At 42.6% G+C, this 21287-nt stretch overlaps 1 protein-coding gene across 1 annotated transcript; it reads left to right on the top strand.

Annotated features, from left to right (window-relative positions):
• Positions 1–1220: 1220 nt before the first annotated feature.
• Positions 1221–20221, top strand: tbc1d12a (TBC1 domain family, member 12a). The gene is made up of 13 exons (XM_079168973.1): positions 1221–2652; positions 8398–8530; positions 11119–11252; positions 11675–11757; positions 12001–12118; positions 12201–12307; positions 12522–12605; positions 13228–13322; positions 13598–13669; positions 13934–14062; positions 14159–14268; positions 14437–14695; positions 14772–20221. Exons 1-13 carry the CDS (start codon positions 1430–1432, stop codon positions 14841–14843), a joined length of 2619 nt encoding a protein of 872 aa, XP_079025099.1. The 5' UTR covers positions 1221–1429; the 3' UTR covers positions 14844–20221.
• The last annotated feature ends 1066 nt before the right edge of the window (positions 20222–21287 follow it).

Raw genomic sequence — 21287 nt, 5'->3', positions numbered from 1 at the left:
TTGGGATGGTCCCACCTCATGCACCTTTATTTGCTCATACTCCCCTTGGTTAAGGCTGCTTCTTATCTTATTCTTATTAATAACTAACAAACCCTCTGTTCTCCAACAGGCCAGGGTTTGATCCTTTTGTAGCTTCACTGATACGAGACCACTTCTCTCAGAGGCCCCTCAGTACAGTATAGGTATTCAAACATGATTGTGTGTGTGTGTAATTTCTCTCACACTTCTCATGCCGCTTTATACTTCTACTCCACCACATATCAGAGGGAAATATTTAACTTTGTACTTCACTATATTTAGCTTTAGTTACTAATTACTTTACAGATGAAATTGTTGCAAACGAGGTCTTATGCTCTGGATGATTTGACCCAAACATTTTAAGTAATGAGAGGAAACAACCTTTTGTTTTATTCTGATAATAAATTATCTTGTTATCTTGAGATAACAAAGCTTGTTATCTCGACATAATCAACTTTTATTGTCAAGATAATGATATTAAAACGTATTTTTATCATGCCTGTTTATGACTTCCGTACATTGATTATGTAGTGTGTCAGCAAACTCACTTTACACGTCGATGGTCTGTTGGCTATAAGATAAGATAAGATAATCCTTTATTGGTCCCGCAGTGGGGACATTTACAGGATTACAGCAGCATAGTGGATAGTGCAAACAAGAGACATAAAAAAAAGTAACAAATATTAAAAAAAAGCTCAGTGGTGAGCAGGAGCTGCTGTAAAAGGCTGCCACTCGTGCGGCGCCGGAAGTCATTTGTTTTGAAATGGTGTTTTTGCATAATATCGGTAATATTTCTGAGGAAAAATGTTTAAAATGCATGACTTTTACTTGTACTTTACTTGAGTATTTACACAGTTTGGAATAAGTACTTTTACCTAATTAAGAATCTAAATATTTATTCCACTGCTGGTATACATTCTGAATACTTTATCATTAGTATTTTATTAACGGGGTCAATGGGGTCAGGAATCTCTGGTGCAGTTACACGCAGTGACCAGTAGGCGTCACTGTAAACCTGTCAGCGAATCAGAGAGCGAGCCGGAGGGGGGGGGGCATGACGTCATCGTTGGGGTATTTTCAAGATGGCGCTGGACCGTGGCCGGAATGCCACTGGTGCAGCCAGCTAAAAAATACGTTGAGGGGGATTTAATTAATCTTCTGTCCGGCGGAGACGTTAGATTTCTTCAAGACGGAACAAATACTTTTACTTTAAGACATTAAGAAACTAAGATGTTCCACCCGGTGAGTGTCAGGTGATGTTGAAGGCTAAAATGGTAGCCCCTTCTTCCAAGAACAACAAAACCTGCTGTTGCTGCGGAGGAGGAGGAGCCGCCGGGCCGACCGGTCAGGAGGACTCGTTGCGGGATTTAACGCCCGGGGCCGAGGCTCGCTCGACGGACTAAAAGCGGTCATGGACACGACGAAGGAGAACGGAGGAGGGTCGTTCGTCATCGACTTGAACGAGAACGAAGAAGGCGGAGAGACGGAAGCCGGGAAGGGTCAGCTGTATGTGACCGGTAACGAGAGGAATGTAAACAGAGACGCCTCGGTACAGCACGAGAGGGGGATCATGTTGGATTTGGCGGAGAAGTACCTCCCCGACCAGATGACTGGCAGCTGTGTGATTTCGGGGGTCCTAAACGGATTCACCGAGGCATTCGGCCAGGAGGAGCCGACGATGGTCGGAGAAGGAGGAGGGCTCGGCCTCGCAGGGACCACAGGCGCTTCCTGTCCAGCTGTGCTCGGGGGTCGGGTTTCAATGGACCGGCAGCCGCCTGCGGGAGAGAGCGAAGGGGAAACCCCGGATTCCGACGACGTCACCCCGGGAGAAGAGGCCCCCGGCAGTGGCTGCATCAGGACTTTCCTCCCCCTCGATCGACTGCCGTGCACGGGCAAGCACCAGCGGGACTGTGCGTGCTCCACCGCGGCCCTGCAGCGTCCAGATGTAAAGATGCCTAACGGGGTTGTTGACAGTCCGGATGTCGGTTATTGCAAACAGACGGGCCCGCTGGTTCTGGGCCAGAGACTCGGTCTGTGCGACGTGGACTGCGAGGAAGTGAAAGTTGTAAACGGTGGTTTACACATTGTGACCACATCAACATGTGACTGGTCCGACTCTGACTATTCCCCCGAAAAGGGGCATGAAAACGGGGCCGGGTCGGGATTTTGTCTGAGGAGCCAAAGCGACTACAGCGGGACATTGGTCTCTCAGTGCCCGGGGGAGGATGCCACAGAGCCCGCTCACTTCCTCGACCCATCCGAGGACCCCCCCACCCGGGGATCAAGTGCCAAACTCCCGTCAACCCTCTCCAACGTGAACGGCGACCGCGCGCTCTCTGAACCCAACATCAGGGAGGACTTCAGTGACCTCTGTTTGCCCGTCAGGCCGCAGAGTTTGAGGACTAGCTCCAACGTCGTGTTGTCCCTCAGCTGCGATGCCACCCCGTTGTCCCCCGACGAGGACGAGGGGTTTTATTTCGGAGATGAGGGGTACGAGGAGGACTTCCGGAACGCGTTGGAAGCGGGTCGTAGGCAGAGCGCCCCGGATAATCTGCCCGATCTGTCCGAGCAGACAGACGGCTCGGACCACCAGCTGATGCCGAGGAGGTTCGGCATAGCTGATTTCTTCACCAGGTAAATAGAGGCGCTCAATCCGTCCCCTGAGTCACATGTAGGCTGTCAACACGCAGCCCCAAAGCAAACCAAACATCACTTTAACCCAAACACACTCTGAGTACCTGGTTTATTTTACCCTGCAAGGGCCTGTCCTCATCTACTTGCATCTTAAGATTTGACTTTATATATAATATATAATCTTCTCTCCTTAACAGACTATTTGTAAAGACTTCAATATTCTACTAACCATTAAACTCGCTCTTTCTGCACCACTCCTGATCTTTAGGAAAGAAACGACAGAAAGGCTTCACTCCTCTTGTGCATATTCATCCCCGTTTACTGCAGTAGTTCACACTCCACACACTAAAGCTGCAAGTCATCCCAATTTGAACATTTAAATTACCACATTAAAGACCAACGCTTGAGTGGTGAGATCCCCCCCCCAAAAAAATACAAATATTACTCTAGAGAGAGAGAAAAAAACTAATATATATTTCAGCATGGCCTCGAATACAGAGATACAATACACGCTGGCAATGAGCTCCAGATACACTCGAATGTGTGTTTTTTTTGTCAGGTTGAATTGTTTTCAGCTGCTGTTGAGGCATTGTTGTGAGGACTCTTCGTCCTCTGCCAACATGCGTCATTCCTCGTATTCTGCCTCGCGCTTCGCCTGCTAGAACTGAGAGCACAGTTTTTGTTGTTTGCCTCATATGCCAAACAGGTCCGGATTGGCAATATATGAATTTATTCCACATTATGCAATCACAAGTGTTTGTTCAGAGGGGTTCAGGTTGTTCATGGATGGCTATTTGGACACAGTGGCTCCACAGCGCTGTCTTCAAATGTCTTGTTTTGTCCGACTGGACACCAGAGATTGTTCGATATATTTGCACGATAAAAGACTAATTGATCGTTTCAGCAGTAGCAACTTTTCAACCTGTGACCCGCATCACTGTGTACATCTGCTTTCCTCACTAAACGCTCTCCTTTTGTGTTGCATATAGAGAAGAAATGGAGACAGAGAGAGTGACTGGAAGAGGGTTTGGTAGGAGGGAGAGACCTCTCTGATCTGTACATCTTGTACGATGATGTTTGTATGTTGTTTGATAAAAACCCTCCATGACGGCGTAGATACATGGAGTTTAATGAGTACACCAGAAATGTATTTTGGTCAGCTATTACGTTTCCTTAACGTAGTTTAACTGATGAATCACGACATTAGGAACTGCATACTCGGGCTGTTTATTTGCCGACTAAGATTTATTTCGTAATCGAGCTCCAATCAGAGCCCGTTTACATCAGCACAGCGACACATCACATCTATCCCCAACGAGAAACGTGACATTTAGCAACTAAACACATTTCTCCTGCAGAAGCGATCTTTTTGTCACTCCTCACTCGTACAACACGTTTCCTTTTGTCCACCTGAACCTGTGAGCCTTTGTGCTTCTACAGCAGTGATGCTCTGTGCCCTAAGAGAGGCCAGACATGTGATGTAATGACTCCATATTTAACATCTGCTTCTGTTCTTATAGCGGGATTAAAGCGGACGATAGCCGGGCCACTTGACCATTTTGACACGTATCGGCTTCTTTTTCCTAGAAATGGCAGAGCTGCAGTCCGTATAGGTCTATAGCTGTGTCATAGCTTCGCATGTTAATCGTGCCCCAGTTCAGCGTATGTGCAGTAAGTGATCCAGCAGGGCTCAGTGAGCAGTGACTCAGTGCAGCCTCTTTCCTCGGGGCTTAGCCCACATTCACTGCTCCCTCTGCTCCCTGGTTCTGAGGCCGATTCATCACAGCGTTTAACCTCCGTGATGTTGTGTCTGTCCGCCTGTCAGGCGTGAAAAACACTTTCTTTCTTCCTGCAAAATGTACATTTGTGTCACAATCACACGATCCTCTTTCAACAACCACACTCGTCGTCAATACGCCTTTAAAAAAAAGTGTGTTTTTCTTGGTGTCACTCTTGACAGTTACAGTATTTGATGCTACATTGTGAAGACGGAGCTGTGAACATTAAGAAGTATTGCTTTTTTAAACAAATTTGCTTTATATCCCCCCCCCAAACAATTATGATCCTAAAACAAAGTAATTCAATGAAGAAAAGATGGTTTTACTCTGGTATAGTTGCCACAATGTCTCCGTCTAGTATTCACAATACCTGAACCTCCAATACACGATTGTTAAACATGTCCCGTTTTAAACTGTGCTCGTCCTGGACGGAATGTACAGAAACGAGGTTTAGTCTGCCGCACCTAGACCTCGTTTCTGATCCGCTATGAGCCACAAGTCTGACACGCCCCCATCTTGTGCTCAGACCGACACCAGGAAGCCTTTTTTTCTGGAATCGGAGGAGAGTGGAGCCGGTTGGTTTGAAGGCCGCAGGTAGACGTGTCGTCCGTTTGTCTTAAACCATAGAAACTTTAGGAGGCAGAGGTCAGACTGCTTCTACAGCCACGACTCTGCTGGACATCCAAACGCAACAGCACTGTTACAAACATGACAAACGTTAGTGGAGGTTTAAAATAGGCTGAATGCTCAAGTGTTGTAACGTGTTAAGATGTGGGCAGTTCACTCTTGACCTACTGCTCATGCAATGTGAGTGGGATCCAGTATTACATCACAACGCTGGTTGTGAGGATAGTCCAGATCCACTTCATTTGGTCCTGATTCTCCTTTGATACAGAGTCGGATTCTGTGCTAATTTTAATGATACATTTGTTTTTCCCACAATACTATGCTGTTTCCTAACCTCTGAACTGTCATCCACATCTGAGATTTCTTTAATTATTCAAATAGATCCGGTGTTGTGCTCACTGACGACTGAAGGAATTAAGAATGTGGCCAAGAAAATGTAAAAATATCTATTAAAAATGGCATAAATTAGAAATAAATACCCCCACGCCGCCTCCCAGACACTCGTACTATCTTCTATCTTGCAGCTCTTTCAATTAATGTCTTCATCGAAATTCAGACATTTGGTCTCTAACATTACGAGTGAGAGGAACTGCACCCTGACAGCATTCTTGTAAAAGACGTAGAAGGAAGTGAAAGACGGCTGAGTGCAGTTCTTAGAGCCGGAGGGAAATTCTTTCTCTGTGACTACTGATGCAGTGAAATCTTGTGCGGCTGGCAGGTGGAGGAAGAGTGTTTTTGTGAAATCTCCGTCTGGGCTGGTTTTTTTGGGGTTTGGACGCGGGCCTCAGCAGCTGGCTTGAATGTCACGGCGTCTCAGAGGAAATCCAGACAGACGGAGAGGAAAGCGCCCGACTGGAAAAGCTCCACGCTGGCTGTGTGGCTCACACTGCTGAGGGTCAAACCAGCTCTAACTAACAAATACAAGCAGGAATGCTGCTTTATTTAAACTACAACTATCGGCCTAAAGCGGTTTTACAAAACAAAACCTTCACCGTCTCAACACCAGCTTGTTATAGTAACATTTTGTGCCTTTTCTTGTTCAAGGTTCAATTCATCCATCTGTAAAATCATGGACATTTGTAATAATAACACCGCAAGAAACACTCATCAACCCATCAGCAATGTCTCTCTCAACGCATCCTGTTCTTGTTTGTCCCCGCTGATTCTCTCTGTTCATTTCCATTAGTTTACAAAGGCTTCATGCTTGGGAATTAAATTAGCTCTAATCACCTCCGTGGTGAATTATTTACAACCACACATCCTGTGCACGGCACCGAGGGAATCGGGTTCGATCTTATCGCGCACGGGTGTGTGTTTTTCGTGGCTCTGCTGAACAAAACGATGCTTTCTTGTTAAATGTTTAGCTACAGGTGTGTGTGTCTGACTCCAGCGTGAGAACAAGCTTCTGATCTGAGGGAACAGCTCGTTGTAACCGGCACAAAGGGAACCGTCGTGTTTTATGTTTAGCGTGCCGGAGTACGAGTAGTGACAACCTGACCCGTTGGATCAGACGAACACTGCTAGCGTCTCATGTTCTCTCCAGAAGGCTGACGCATCTATCAGCTGTATCCACTCTCTGATAACTGATGCAGGTTCAGTGTTTGATCCTCATGTTTGTGATCTTTATGCTTCCCACAATTACAACACAACAGTCTGATTTGTCATTTACTGCAGTTTGGTGAAACCCAGACCAAATGAACAGAAAGTTTAGAAAATGACTTCCTCTTTTCTGTTTCTGACGTGTTGATTCACTTGTTGCATGAAAACAAGAAGAAGAAAGAAGACGCTGTCTACTTCTGCTTCAAAACACTTTTTACTTAAGTTAACGTCTTCAATGCAGAAAAAAAGCAATCAACAGAAATGAACTGTTTGTGCATATTAATATGTGTATATTTCCTAAACACTGAATGTGCTGTCAGGAAGAGTCCAAGCGTTGGTCTTCAAAGGAAGAGTTTGTTTTCTGACACTTTACTGGATTCTCACACAAACACTTCAGAGTGAAGAAAGTTGAGCCAGCAGAGAAGAGAGGAATAATATTTACTTGGCTGTCTGTGTGTGTGTGTGTGTGTGTGTGTGTGTGTGTGTGTGTGTGTGTTCACTTCCTTTTCATAATCCTCCGGTTCCTCTCCCTCCTTCCTTCTTTCTCTTTCCACCAGCTGACCAGCAAACTCTTCTTCCACTGAAACAAATTCAAAACTGATGAGCTGGCAGCTTTTTTTTTTTTTTCCTCCAGCATCATTTCAAAAAGCTCTGCAGCTGCAGACTGTGGTTGTGATGATGATGATGATGAGAGATTAATCCCCTTCATAACATCTTCACTCTTTATAACGCCGTCGCTTTTCTCATTCGTTTTTGAGGAACTGAATTATTTTTCTGCAGCTCATCAAGAACTCAACATCTTAGATAATGTAGTATATGTAATTTATAATGAATTATAGGAAAATAATCAATATTCTGAGATCGTGCATGTTAAGAACCCACTTATTGATAACAGAGGAACTTCCTTGAAAGAATAATATAGATAATAATAATAATAATAATAATAATATAGATGTTCATTAGAAGTATGCCAATTAAACACCAAATATTGATCCAAATTACACGGGGCATTCAAGGAACCTCCCTAAATAAATGTGCATATCAGCTCCTTTTAAAGGAGACTATGTGACTCAAATAATAATGTTACCAACAGGTTTTAATGCATCAACATTAAGTTCATTTAGAGGATAATAGGAACACTGGTGAATGTTCAGTGATTTGGTTCATTTGTTTTGTAACGTTTGGTGTATAAATTGTGTTTTAATCTCGAGAAACAGAAGATCTTACATATTGATGATACATGTCAGTCAGTCTCTCTGTCAGTGTATTGCAACGTATTGTCATCGCTGTGTTGACCAAAGGTGGAAAGGTGCAGTTTACAGTTTCAGTCCGACCTGCAGCACGTGGAGAGTTTTCCAGATTAAAGTTTTTCCGCTCGTTGCTTTTGAAGAGACGCCTTTTTTTCTTTTATGTTTTGATTTGTGGCTTCCTGTGTGGAGACGGTTTCCTGCAGCGATCGTATCATCAACACCAGAACTACATTTGGAAAAACAGGGAGAGTGTGCAACATGTTACTCTGGTGCACAAGTTCTGTACATGAACATTTGATACAGTGAGGCTTTGTTAATATGAAAACATGTTTTTGATCACAAGTTCTAGGAAGGATATGTTCTAGTTGTGAGTCAGGATCAGCTTAGATAGTTCTACATCCACTTCATTGCCTCCAGTTCTCTTTACGTTTAAGAATATATGTTTTATTGAAGATCAGCTGTGATAATGATTCCTTCTGTCTCTCTTTCAGGAGCCTGTTTACTAGGAAATCCAAAGAGCCTAAGGCATTGACCCACAATGCAACAGGGTGGCGACTGTTTGGCAAGACACCCGTTAGAGAAGATCCAACTACAGACCCCGACTCCACCGAGTCCACACAGCAGGTCGGCTCCTTGAACACACTCGCACCATCATCACCACCATCTCCAGGATGGTGACGCGTGTTTCTTTTCTGGTTTATATTCTACAATAACAAACCAGCTCGGATTCATTCAAAATAAATGGTTTAAATGGAAATCTACTGCGAGGAACAATAGTGTCCGAACCATTGACTCCTCTCCTGTGTGTGGCAGTGTGTGTGAGGTTGCTTTTATTTTCTAATAATGGATTACAGATCAGATTACAGATCAGATAACAATCAGCTCTCACAGTAACCCTGTTACAGCAGTGCACATTCACTGTGTTAGCTTGATTTCGCTCCACCTGGTTTCCTGTCTACACGTAAATACAGTGAGCAATAAGTGCTGAATCATGAATGTGCAGCTTTTCTCTCTAGTGTTGTAACTGTAAACTGAAAAGGTTTGTGTTTTAGACTGTCGGTCAGGCCAACGACACTTGCAGACGTCCGCTTGGGCTCTTGAAACCTGTTGAGTATGCGTCGCGTTTATGTTATTATAAGGTTTTTATACATAGTTATAGTAAACCAAAGAAGTTAAAGGCTTTAAATACAGGGAAGTGCAGCGTGTCATCAACCCTGCGTGAGATGTTTGGTTGGTCGGCCTGATGATGATGATGATGGTGATGATGTGTGCGCGTCTGGCTCCAGAGGCTAATGCAGTTAGCCTGCATCTGTTTACGTACAACATGGTGGCTGGAAAGAGACTGTTAAATGGATTTACTGTGTGTGTGTGTGTGTATGTGGTCGCTAGGCAACTTACACACACTGCCTGCAGCTGAGGATGCAGATCATCACACACACACACACACACACACACACACACACACACACACACACACACACACACACACACACACACACACACACACACACACACACACACACACACACACACACACACACACACACACACACACACACACACACACACACACACACACACACACACACACACACACTCTTAATTCAACCCTCTATCCGCCACCTGCTGCGGGTCATGCCAGCAATGACACACACACACACAGCTGCAGCAGCTTTGCTTCTCTCTAGTTTAATTTAATTAGAGGTTTGATTTTCATATCAGACAAACACAAAAAGAAGCGCTGCGTGTGTGACCCAGCTGTGGGCCTTGGCACCGGCCCGTCTTCGCTGCAGCACCCTCGATGAAGACGGCAAAAATCCCTGCGATGCTTATTTCAGCTGCAGGGAGGATCTGTGAGCTCACTGTGTAGCGTGAAGGCAGAGGAGGACTGAAAGCTGACGGCGCTAACGGCACACCGCGCTCGCTCGGCTCACATGATGAAGGAACCGGCCAGATGTGGTCTGGCTTCAGTTGGTTGACACGTCAGACACAAAGCTATGGAGGGGGAGGCAAAGGAGGCGAACGGCTTACTTCATTTAAACTGTTTCCTTTGAATTCAGATTGTGCAACAGCGCAGGAATTACTACTACGGATTGCTGTGATTCTGATCACGTACTAATCGTCATTATCACCGGGATTAATCAACAATAACTTCTGCAGTTTGCACGCTTCCTCTGTAAACATCTATTTAACACATTCGAACTAAGAGTATGTGGACCTCAGCACAGACCCACGACTATACAATAGGACGCTCCATGACCTCATTCTCAGTTATTAGAAACCAAGAGGACCCGTGAAGGTCTTCAGATCGTTGCGTTGAATAATATTTTGACTACAGTGTGGAATGGTTTGTCTCTTTCCTGTTTCAACATGACAACACGGCCGTGTGTCCCCATACACAAAGCCAGCTCCATAAAGAAGTGGTTTTGCTAGTTTGGTGTGGAAGAACTTGACTGGTCTCCATAGAGCTCTGACCACATCAGAGCGGAGGAGGAGTGGAGGCTGCTAGAGCAGCTCATCAGTGCTCATAATGTTAGAATGAGATGTTCAAATGTTGCAGGTTGAATTGTAAAAACTCTGTAAATGATACACGGCAGCTTTCACGACGCAGTTAACTTACTTAAATCACCTGATTTTATACACATGACTCTCACTTCGTCGTGACAAAGTTGAATTTCCCATCATCACAGTCAGAGAGTGAACTCGTTCTCCCTCTGCTGGCGATGCTCAGAGATCAGCGTATGAAAGGCTTGTTGTCTCGTTGACCCGCAGCTGTCCTGCTCCTCCGAATGAACTGTTTATTGTGCATCGCGTCGACCGTTAGACCTCAGAAACACACGTTCACACTCACATGGACACAAACGTGGACATTCATTAAGCAACCTATAGGCCACATACATGCACACATGCACTCGTAAACGTTCACACCACGCACATGCTTCGTCGCTTTGATGGTGCACGCACACACGCACGCACGCACGCACACACACACACACACACACACACACACACACACACACACACACACACACACACACACACACACACACACACACACACACACACACACACACCCACAGATGGAGATTTATTCAGACTGAGTGATTTATTGTCCATCACTAAGTTGAACATAACATAGCTCAGAGAGCAGCTCAGATCTCTGACAGCCGCTGTCTCTGTGTACGTGTGTGTGTGTGTGTGTGTGTGTGTAGTGTCCACAGGAAGAGCTGGAGGAGGACTTGGGTTTGTCCTCGGGTCCTCAGCTTCCCTCGGCTGCAGGGAGAAGGAAGAACCTGGAGTTTGAGCCTCTTTCCACCACAGCTCTCATCCTGGAGGACCGTCCAGCGTGAGTACCAGTCAGAGACACACGTGGAGCTAAAGTTTCATCTCTCACTGGTTCAGTCTGAGGAAATGTGGCTTATGGTGGTTTTCATATTGATTTCATACGTTATGCATTACTACTAACTGCCACAGAAACCTGAGTTGATAAAATAAATAAATACATGATTAATCCTGAAAATAACTGCCAGATCAATTAGTCGCAGCCTTAAAACACTTTCACATTCATATTTATTGTATGTTGTTGATAGGTAGTGTGTGGTTTGGTTAAAGTGATTCCAGGATGTTTTTGGGCCGTTTTAAGAGTTTGAAGCATACTTTGATCATTATCAGGATAATGTCCTGAATCGGCATTTGCATACAGTCCATGCTTAGTGTTAAGTCATTTTTTTTTAAGTGCAAAGTCTGACTCTGTTCTTTGCATTTCAGGAACCTACCGGCCAAATCTCTGGAGGAAACTCAGAGACACAAAATGGAGTACGATGAGATGGTCGCAGGAGCCAAGAGGAGAGGTAAACACAAACACACACAAAGAGCAAATGTCAAAAACTAATTGCAACCAGCGTCTAAAATCGCCTCTTTTCCTCACCTGAACAATCTTCATCACTTTATTTGATGCAGAGTCATTGTTCTGCTTTGATTCGATTGGCTCAGACAGAGAAAGAGTAGCCAGCAGGGACAAAGTTAGTCAACAGGAAGACCAAAGACTAAATGCAAGTAAAACCTGGTACCGTCTCACTCTCTCTCTCTCTCAGAGATGAAGGAAGCCCAGAGGAAGAAGCGTCAGATGAAGGAGCGGCACAGACAGGAGGACAGCATCTCCAACGCCATGGTTGTCTGGAACAACGAGATCCTGCCGCACTGGGACACCGTGTACGTTCTGTGTGTGTGTGTTGTGTACACAGCATGTGTGTTTTGGTGTGCAGCGTGTTTATTTTTCTCATTGTGTGTGCAGGAAGGGAACGAGGCGGGTGAGGGAGCTCTGGTGGCAGGGACTTCCTCCCAGTGTCAGAGGACGAGTGTGGAGCCTCGCCATCGGCAACGAGCTCAACATTACACCAGGTACAAACTGATATATACACACACACACACACACACACACACACACACACACACACACACACACACACACACACACACACACACACACACACACACACACACACACATTAAATACACTTTTCTTATTTTCAGCAAATGTCATGTTCAGACCCAAAACATTTCTGATCTTTTCTGTCCCATGGTTCATGGTTTGTGTGTTTCTCTCTTTGTGTAGAGCTGTATGAGATCTTCCTGTCCAGAGCCAAAGAGAAGTGGAGGAGCTACAGTGAAACCAGTTCAGTCAACGACAGTGAGAGTGGTACGACTCATCACCGGTCTGAAGTATTTGCCTGAACGAGGGCGCGTCCGGTTTAGAGCGTAAACGCAGTGACTTTGCTTAGCATCACCAGCTTTATTGTCCTTAACCGTCCAAAAACTGGTTTTAATCTCTAAAAAGCTGTTATATCTACAAATTCCAACTCTCTGTGCAGACCTTAAACTACCCCTCTGGCAGTGAGAGTGATTACAGAAACACTGTCGATGTGTTTTGATACTTTTGTAATTCTATTTACACCAAGAGACATTACGTCATTATGTTTCACATTTTGTAAAGTCATTAAAAATGTCCTCATGTGGGATTTTTGAGTCCATTTTCATAGGTCGTCCTCCCGGTCACTGCTGGCTGATCTTAAATAACCATTTGATCGCCGTAGAGTAGCTGCTGAGTGTTGCCAAATATCATTCATTGTTTACAACACTACTAGTGCTAAACAGGAAGAGTGTGTACAGTACAAGGGGCGGGGCAGAACCTAAAGACATGACTACTCAGGTCTGAAATGAGCCTCACGGTTAACTTGAAGATGTGCCGTAAAATAAAACGTACACAACCTTCAAAAGTGAAATAAGACGCTGAAACTCTCTCTCGTGTGTTTTCCTGTTAGACGGAGGGGCGTCTCTGGCTGACAGAGAGTCCAGTCTGGACCTCATCAAACTAGACATTTCCAGAACCTTCCCCTCTCTCTTCATCTTCCAGAAGGTATTTATTCTGTAACGTGTGTGTGTGTGTGTGTGTGTGTGTGTGTGTGTGTGTGTGTGTGTGTGTGTGTGTGTGTGTGTGTGTGTGTGTGTGTGTGTGTGTGTGTGTGTGTGTGTGTGTGTGTGTGTGTGTGTGTGTGTCTGTTAGTTTTAGAACTTCAGAGTGTGAATGTTTTGTCTGGCTGTCGCCTCCTGTGGGTCAAAGGACGAGGAGGAGCACCGTCATTTTTTAATGTGTTTAAATTAAAATCTTAACGCTCTCTCGTCCCTCTGCAGGGTGGTCCCTACCATGACCTCCTCCACAGTGTACTGGGGGCTTACACCTGTTACAGACCGGACATTGGCTACGTGAGTTTGATTATTTGTCCGCTCTCAAAACAATAATAGCTGATATTTAATTGTTTACAGACAGAATTGAACTGAATTTGATTTTATCCTGCGGGGTTTGAACGGTTTCTTTGGGGTTTCACATTGTACACACTTTGGTGTCTAATATTTAGGGGTGGCTGTAAAACACAATTGTAAATTAAAGACGGCAAAAATCCACATCAATCCATACTAATAGCCCGTCTTTAATGCTGATCTGGAGTCTGTGTTGTTGTGATGTTTCAGGTCCAGGGAATGTCATTTATCGCTGCTGTGCTGATCCTCAACCTGGAGGAGGCCGAAGCCTTCATCACCTTCGCCAACCTGCTCAATAAACCCTGTCAGATGGCGTTCTTCAGAGTCGACCACGAACTGGTACACACACACAATAACTGTTATCTATGTTCCTCATTTTGTTCACGTATGGCCCAGTCCCTCATCATCTCTTTACTCTCTCTCCGTCTGTGTCAGATGTTGAAGTATTTTGCAGCCTTTGAGGTTTTCTTTGAGGAGAATCTGCCTCGTCTCTTCAGCCACTTCCAAAACAACAACCTGACCCCTGACCTCTATCTCATCGACTGGTTAGTTATTAAATACTCCGTTGTCTTTGAAATATTCTGTATTCAGATGTTTTAATCATGTAAAAGTATGTTTTTTCTTCTATATTATGAATTGTCTAATTGACACCTGTAAATGAGAGCCCTTGATCTTGTAAAGTAAAAAGTATGATTCTGTGTGTCCCTGTCCAGGATCTTCACTCTGTACAGTAAGTCCCTCCCTCTGGACGTGGCGTGTCGGGTGTGGGACGTCTTCTGTCGGGACGGGGAGGAGAGCTTGTTTCGGACGGGGCTCGGTATCCTGCGGCAGTTCGAGGAAGTCCTGCTCCAGATGGACTTCATCCACATCGCCCAGTTCCTAACCCGCCTGCCGGAGGACCTGCAGGCGCACACACTCTTCACCGCCATGGCCAACACACACATGATGAGCAGGAACCGCCGCTGGGCTCAGGTCAGCATCACACGCAGAGAACAGAAATGAGTTTTAAATAAAAAAATAGATATTGATTTTCTCTGTTTTCGCACAGGTGTTTTCTGCATTGATGAAGGATGTAAATAAAGACATGGACAAAAACTCCAGCCCGGCTTTGAGAAGCTAACACTAGCCACCCTCGACGCTAAACGCCACTTTTCTTCAAACTCATCGTCAAACGCAAGCTGTGAAGGTTGAAGCTCATGCTAGCCCGCCATGAACTTCAGAGGAAAAATGCGAGCTCGCCGCGTCAGCACTGCTAACATCCGAGGTTAGCTGTGGAGCTTGAAGCTACGTAGCCTGAAGCTAAACCTTCCCTCCAGAGGCGTCGCTACGAAGCTTGAAGTGAACACGAGCCAGCCGTGAAGGTGGAAGCTGAGGTCAGAATTTTGTACCAGAGACGAGCTGTTGGCCTGCGCAGGTGAAGGAAGAAGCGAAACCACCAAAGTGGTTGGTTAATTCTAAACTTTAACAGCCATTGTCAGTATTTCTCCAACAGATTTCGGAGAAGCGCCTGTTGTTGTTGTTGTAGCAGCAGTGTCCCTGATCTACCAGCCTACAGAAGCTGACAAATTAAAACTGACTTTCAGATAATATTCTGTTATTTCGCCTGCAGACTGGAAGGGAATATTCACACGCTGTCGGGACACAAACACCACAAACACCGAGCATTGCGCCCCATGTAATTCTACTAAGAGGCTCAAATTCTCATTTTCGGTGCTAGCGATTTTCTAAAGGCTTCAAAAATGACCTCTGTGTTTTAATTGTTATTGTAGCTCCTTGTAGGTTTTGATTTCACACTATTATTGATTTGCATTTTTTGCTTGAACTCTGGATCATCTGAAACCTGCAGTAGCATGGCTGATGCTGAGATACTGGTTGTAGCTGATAAATTAGCTTCCAACTTTAATATCCTAGCTTTTTAAAAAATGCTCATCTGTAGGTAAAAACACAAGGGAGTATGGGAAGAACACGCAGGACAAAGAATAATGGGGGGAAATGGAATAATTTTGTACAGTGTAGTCTTTCTGATAATTATTAAGAAATCAAATAATACACATCTCATCAGTGATCGTAATCAAGTACAAGCAGACTAAATCCTTAATATCAAAATCCAAAGGTATATGGGGGAAATGTAGTGATGGTGGACATAGAAATTCACTGTACTTGATGGTGTTCAACCAAGATTTTTAGAGTAAAAAAACAACTCTGGTAGAGTTATTGACATGAATTCATGAAATGTGGATTCATATCAATTGTTGCTAAAAAGACAGAAGCGCCAGCTTTTGAAAATGTTTGGGTCAAAACTATCCACATGAACCTTACATGTAGGAGCGCGGGGCCGTCGCAGTTTTAAATCAGTGCTTCATGGATCCCCATCTATCGGAGCACTTTCTATATGCAGCACTGATCTACATCATGGAAAACACAACTACACAGAGCGAGCTCGGACTAAATACACGGGGCATTAAGTGCCTCATTGTTTCCCCTCTCTGTGGTTAGAGGGAATACAACTAGACGACCAAGATTAAATAGAAACGTGCAGATACCAGAGCAACAACACTGGCTTTTAGCTTTTACTAGTTTCAGCTTGAGAACGAAGCTTTTTAGTCTTTGCAGCAGAACTTTTTGTCGCTTGTTGTCGTCTGTGAAAATGCAAAAATTAATTTCAGCAGCGGATTGAAAGTTAATATTAATGAACTCTTAAAAAAAAAACACACCTGCACATGTTACAGCATTTTCATACGAGGAAATGAGAAGTTTGGTATTTTTACATAATTGCGTGGGAGATACTTCATTTTAACATAATATCTTGAACTTGAGGTTTTGCCTCAACGTAACACTCTCCTCCATTGTAAAGAGTCTGCTGCTGACCTCACCGCCCCCACAGCCAATTAATCAATTAGTTGATCTACAGCTACTTATATGATTTAACTAAAAGTGACATTCTCTGAATCCAGCTTCTGAAATGTGACGATTTTCTTCTTTTCTTCATACAATTTAATTGTAAATGGAATTTTGGACCATTGGTCGGACAAAAGAAGAAATCTCTAGAAAATCGCTCTGTGATATTAGACTTTTAAAAATATTCCTTACATTTTACAGATTAAACGATTACAGCTGCAACTAACAAGTATTTTCACCGAATTTCACAGAGTATAAAGAAATATCTTCAAATTACATGTTTGTTCGACCAACCACCTAAAACCCATCAGCATTCAGTTTGATATCATAGAAGTGTAAAAAGTTAGTAAATATCCACATTTGAGAGGTTGGAACCAGCACAGATTTTGGCATCAGAATAGTTTCAGATCAATTGTTTTTAGAGCTGAAACAATAAGTATATGAACGGAAAATGACTCCATTAACTGAGAAAATAATCTGCAGATTAATTGATGATAAAAAGTCATTACTTACAACCCTGTATGCAGCGTTAACCTTTAAAGGAGGCACTCTGAGGAAGCTATCATGCCTTTTAAAAGCAAGTTTACAAGTTCTTTAAAATACTGAATAAAGCAACAAAGATGGCGTTATCTTCCGGTCATCGAGCAGCCCCGAGCGATTCCATTTATTTAATCTGGATTATAATCTAACGGTTTATAATCAGCCCCGTCAGGTCTTTTGGCCTGTTGAAGTGCTTTACATCACCTCCGTGTCCGCTTTGTCACTTTGTTTTTAGCACTCCTTTGATTTACAGACACTATAAGCCTTCACCTCCATTTCATCCCTACCTCTCGATGACCATTCCACACACACACACACATACACACACACACACATACACACTACTGATGGCGAATACTTTCCACTTACCTACCAGCAAAATGAGCAGGCCTTAAAAACGTGGACCAAGCAGCCACTTTGTAGTTTTCTCACAGTGTGAACTTCCGCGTCGACTGCAGCTTTTATCGGTTGTTGAAGTAGAAAACTCACTGGAGGCGACGAGCAATCCTGGAGGGAGGAAGAGGAGGTGGGAGGGAGACGAGAGGTTAGGTGAGGCAGTAAGACGGGACACGGTTTTATTTATGCATTTTTAAAAGTTCTGTCCCCCTTTTTTATTGAAAAGGATTAAGTTGTTGTTGCTACTTAGTTTTTTTGTTCATAACTACCCAGGTCTTCCTCCTTGTTTCATTTCAAACAACGGCAACGAGTGATTCCTGCACAAAATGCAGAATGTCACTGTGTAGAGCGATACAATGGAAATGAATTGATTGCAAAGTATCACATATTAATACTTTGAAAAGACAAAAACTAGTCAAACAAGAAAGTTTTAGAAAAGACAGTGAGATGTGTTGAGGGTCAGAATGTGTCTCAGCCGAGCTCTTCCTGTCCTCCAGGTTGCATCTTTTCTGGTGAGTGTTTCTGCATCGCACCAGTGTTGCACCAAATGACTCCGTGAGAAGGGTTTGTTGTTGCACATCAACCAACCAGAAGCCAGTATTCATGTGTCCAAGCTGGTATCAGGGTTGTTTTGGGGGTAAACTCACCATCCAGCTGAATTGTTTGTGTTGATGTTTGTATAAACTGCCAAACGCTGTGTTCATCGAATCACGTAGTCTAAACGTGATTTATATATATTTTATTTTTGCTTTGCGCTCCATCAGAAAACTACAGAAACTTCTGTAAACTCTCACTTACTTTACACTAAGACAGCCTCATAACCTCTCAGCTATTTAGGGAGTTAACTCAGATAGCGTTGTGTGCTTTTCAAATTACAATTTGACACAGACTGAGTCAGTAATACAGGTGTTGGAAGCAGCATGATTTCATACAGTTAAACATGCATAATAAATACATAATAAACGCATGCATGTCCAAAAAGTCAAAGACGAAAAACTGCAGTTTTCACTGGCATCACATTCGTTATTCAGTTACAAACACACAACTCTTAAAACACCTCCGATGAATCAGAAGGCAATATAAAATAATAAGCACTTTGTGAACATGAGCTGTTTTTTTAACAGGTACACTAATTACACCGAGCGCAATTAAGCTCAATAATGAACTTGCAGTAATATGTTGGTTTAAAGGTAATAAAATCTCACTAACGAACAGGTTTCTTCTCCAGGTTTCCATTAATCCACCATGAATCTGATCTAACAAAAAAAAGATCAAAGTGACTCCTGTGGTTTTATTTTTGTTGAATCCGTATTTACAACATACCTGTGATCTTTGGGGGAGTCTGTTATCATTGTGTGCCTGCAGCCTTGTTTGTTATAGCTTGATGGACTTTTCCAAATTTTCAGTTTGTCTCATGGATCCTGAGAAGGTTTTCTAATACAAAAAATGATCTCAACCCTTAAAATGTAACTTAAAAATGGCCCAAATTGGAGTTGCATGGGTCTTAAACAACAACGATATCCATTTGCCACCCAGAAATCTTCAATCTGTATCAAAAACATGTATTATTCATAATAAACAATGTTTAATTCAGTTGTATTTTAATTGGTTTTGGCCAAAAATCACGCTTAATATCCCAAAATGGAAAATGTGTCGGTTAAACACTATTTTTTTGTTCCAGTATTAATGTACTATACGCTTTATGAATATTTGTTTTCATGTCAATAAATTTCAAACTTCTCTGAGAATGTATTTAATGTCGGTGTCTGAAACAGTTACACCAGAATGGTAAAAGGTTCTACAGATGGGATTCAGAGCATTGGTATAGCAGCAGACAACCATCATCTATGTAGAGACGTAGTGGAGCAGAGAACAAAGTCCCGCTGTGTGTTGTAATGCGACTTTCTCTGCTTTGTTTACATAGCCGAGCCAGCCGTGCATTTTAGTGCATGAGAGTCTCTAAAGCTAACGCTCTGCTAGCTTTGCTAGCTCCTTTAGCTGCTAAAGGTTTTGCCATGTTGAGAGTCACATGGAGGCAACAGATGCACTCTAAATCCTGTAAAGAGAACCTTTTACTAATCAAGACATTAAATTAGCTAATTAATAATTTAAATATGTTTTCAGACTGTTTCTCAGTATCCATGCTCAGTATTGATCATTCTGACCGGACAAACTGAAACGAATGACGGCTGTTGAAGTAAATGATGTTCCAAACTAGACACACACGTGTATCGATGATGAAAGAGGCTACCGTCTGTGTGTTTGTGCTCGTCTTCTCTCTTTTAGACTCCTTCATTTGGAAGAAAAAAGTGCAATAAGGTCTTGTTTCTAGGCAGGAGATACACTGACAGTATGCTCAGCAGGTTGATTTAACGTTCCCTCATCTCACTCCAGATCATCGATGAAATATTCACACAGCTGCAAAAAAGGAAGATGAGATGAATTAGACATTTCCCCCTGGTATGTTCCATGTACTCATTTTATTTAAGTTTCATCATCACTCTTAGTTGTATTTTTTACTTTCATGTAGATTCATTCAGCTTTTTATGTTTGTTTAATATGCGTTTTATTATTTTTTTTTGGTCAAATTTCAGTGGAAAGTTTTCATAATGCCTTACAGGTGATGTAAATAAACTGTAAAAAGCGTTCTTTCTTTTCATATAATGGCCACTAGTTGAATGTGTAAATAAATATCTCAGCAAACTGACTTCTTTCTGTCATTTAAATCTCAACTTCCACAGCACCAGCTGACGGCCACAACACATTAAACTACTATTACAACATATACTATGACTTTTTTATTGCTTAATATATTGGGACATTTTATGATGTACTAGACTTTGCCATTCTGAGACTTTTTAGGACATTCTTTACAACATTATGATTGTAATGACATACCATACTATGCCATGGATTTCTTGATAGCGTACGATGATTTTTTATAACGATTTTGACTACTATGAAGTTTACTTAGCTTTTCAACCCTTGTTGGGTAATGACAAACTATCCCAGAGTAATTAATAAAATGCAATTTATTATGATTTTTAATGGCATACTATACTATGTTTTTATGAAATAATTCATCACATACTATAACGGGTTTTTTTAGACTATATTATGACTTTTTTATGAAGATTTTTTGACAAACTACACTATGATTTCTTACTTTTTATGACATACGACGTGACCCAAACATGACTTCTTTTGAATATATTATACTATAAATTTTGTATGACCTTTTTTCAACAAACTATACCACGACATTTTTAAACATTTTTTGACGTAATATACGATAACTTTTGTGTTTTTTGACAAACTATACTATGTTATTTGACCTTTTTCGACATACTATGACCTATTTTTTAAACAAGTAAACAAAGGAAGAGCGACTGCTGAATAAATATCTTTCAGTTGTCATTGTCAAAAGGTTCACAAAACATCTTTTAGGCTTGGGTAGGGAATTCCAATCTGTTTTTTTTTATACTTTTGCACCACATACTAATCTGACTTTTTTTTATGGCATACCATGCAATGTCATTTATTCTGGCATACTAAACATACTAAAGTATGGCATTACACAGCAGTCTGTAGAAAGTATGCTTGTTACAGTATAATGTAACTTGAGGGATGAGAGATTTTAGTCCTAATTGATACTTAAAGGAAGTTACGCCATATGATTACTGGAGCTGTGATTTTCTTGGCTCTTGATGTTTTGAAATTCACATCGAGT

The sequence above is a fragment of the Pholis gunnellus genome, assembly GCF_910591455.1.
Source record: "Pholis gunnellus genome assembly, chromosome: 11".
NCBI classification, from domain to species: domain Eukaryota; kingdom Metazoa; phylum Chordata; class Actinopteri; order Perciformes; family Pholidae; genus Pholis; species Pholis gunnellus.
This window is presented reverse-complemented; position numbering and strand designations above follow the sequence as displayed.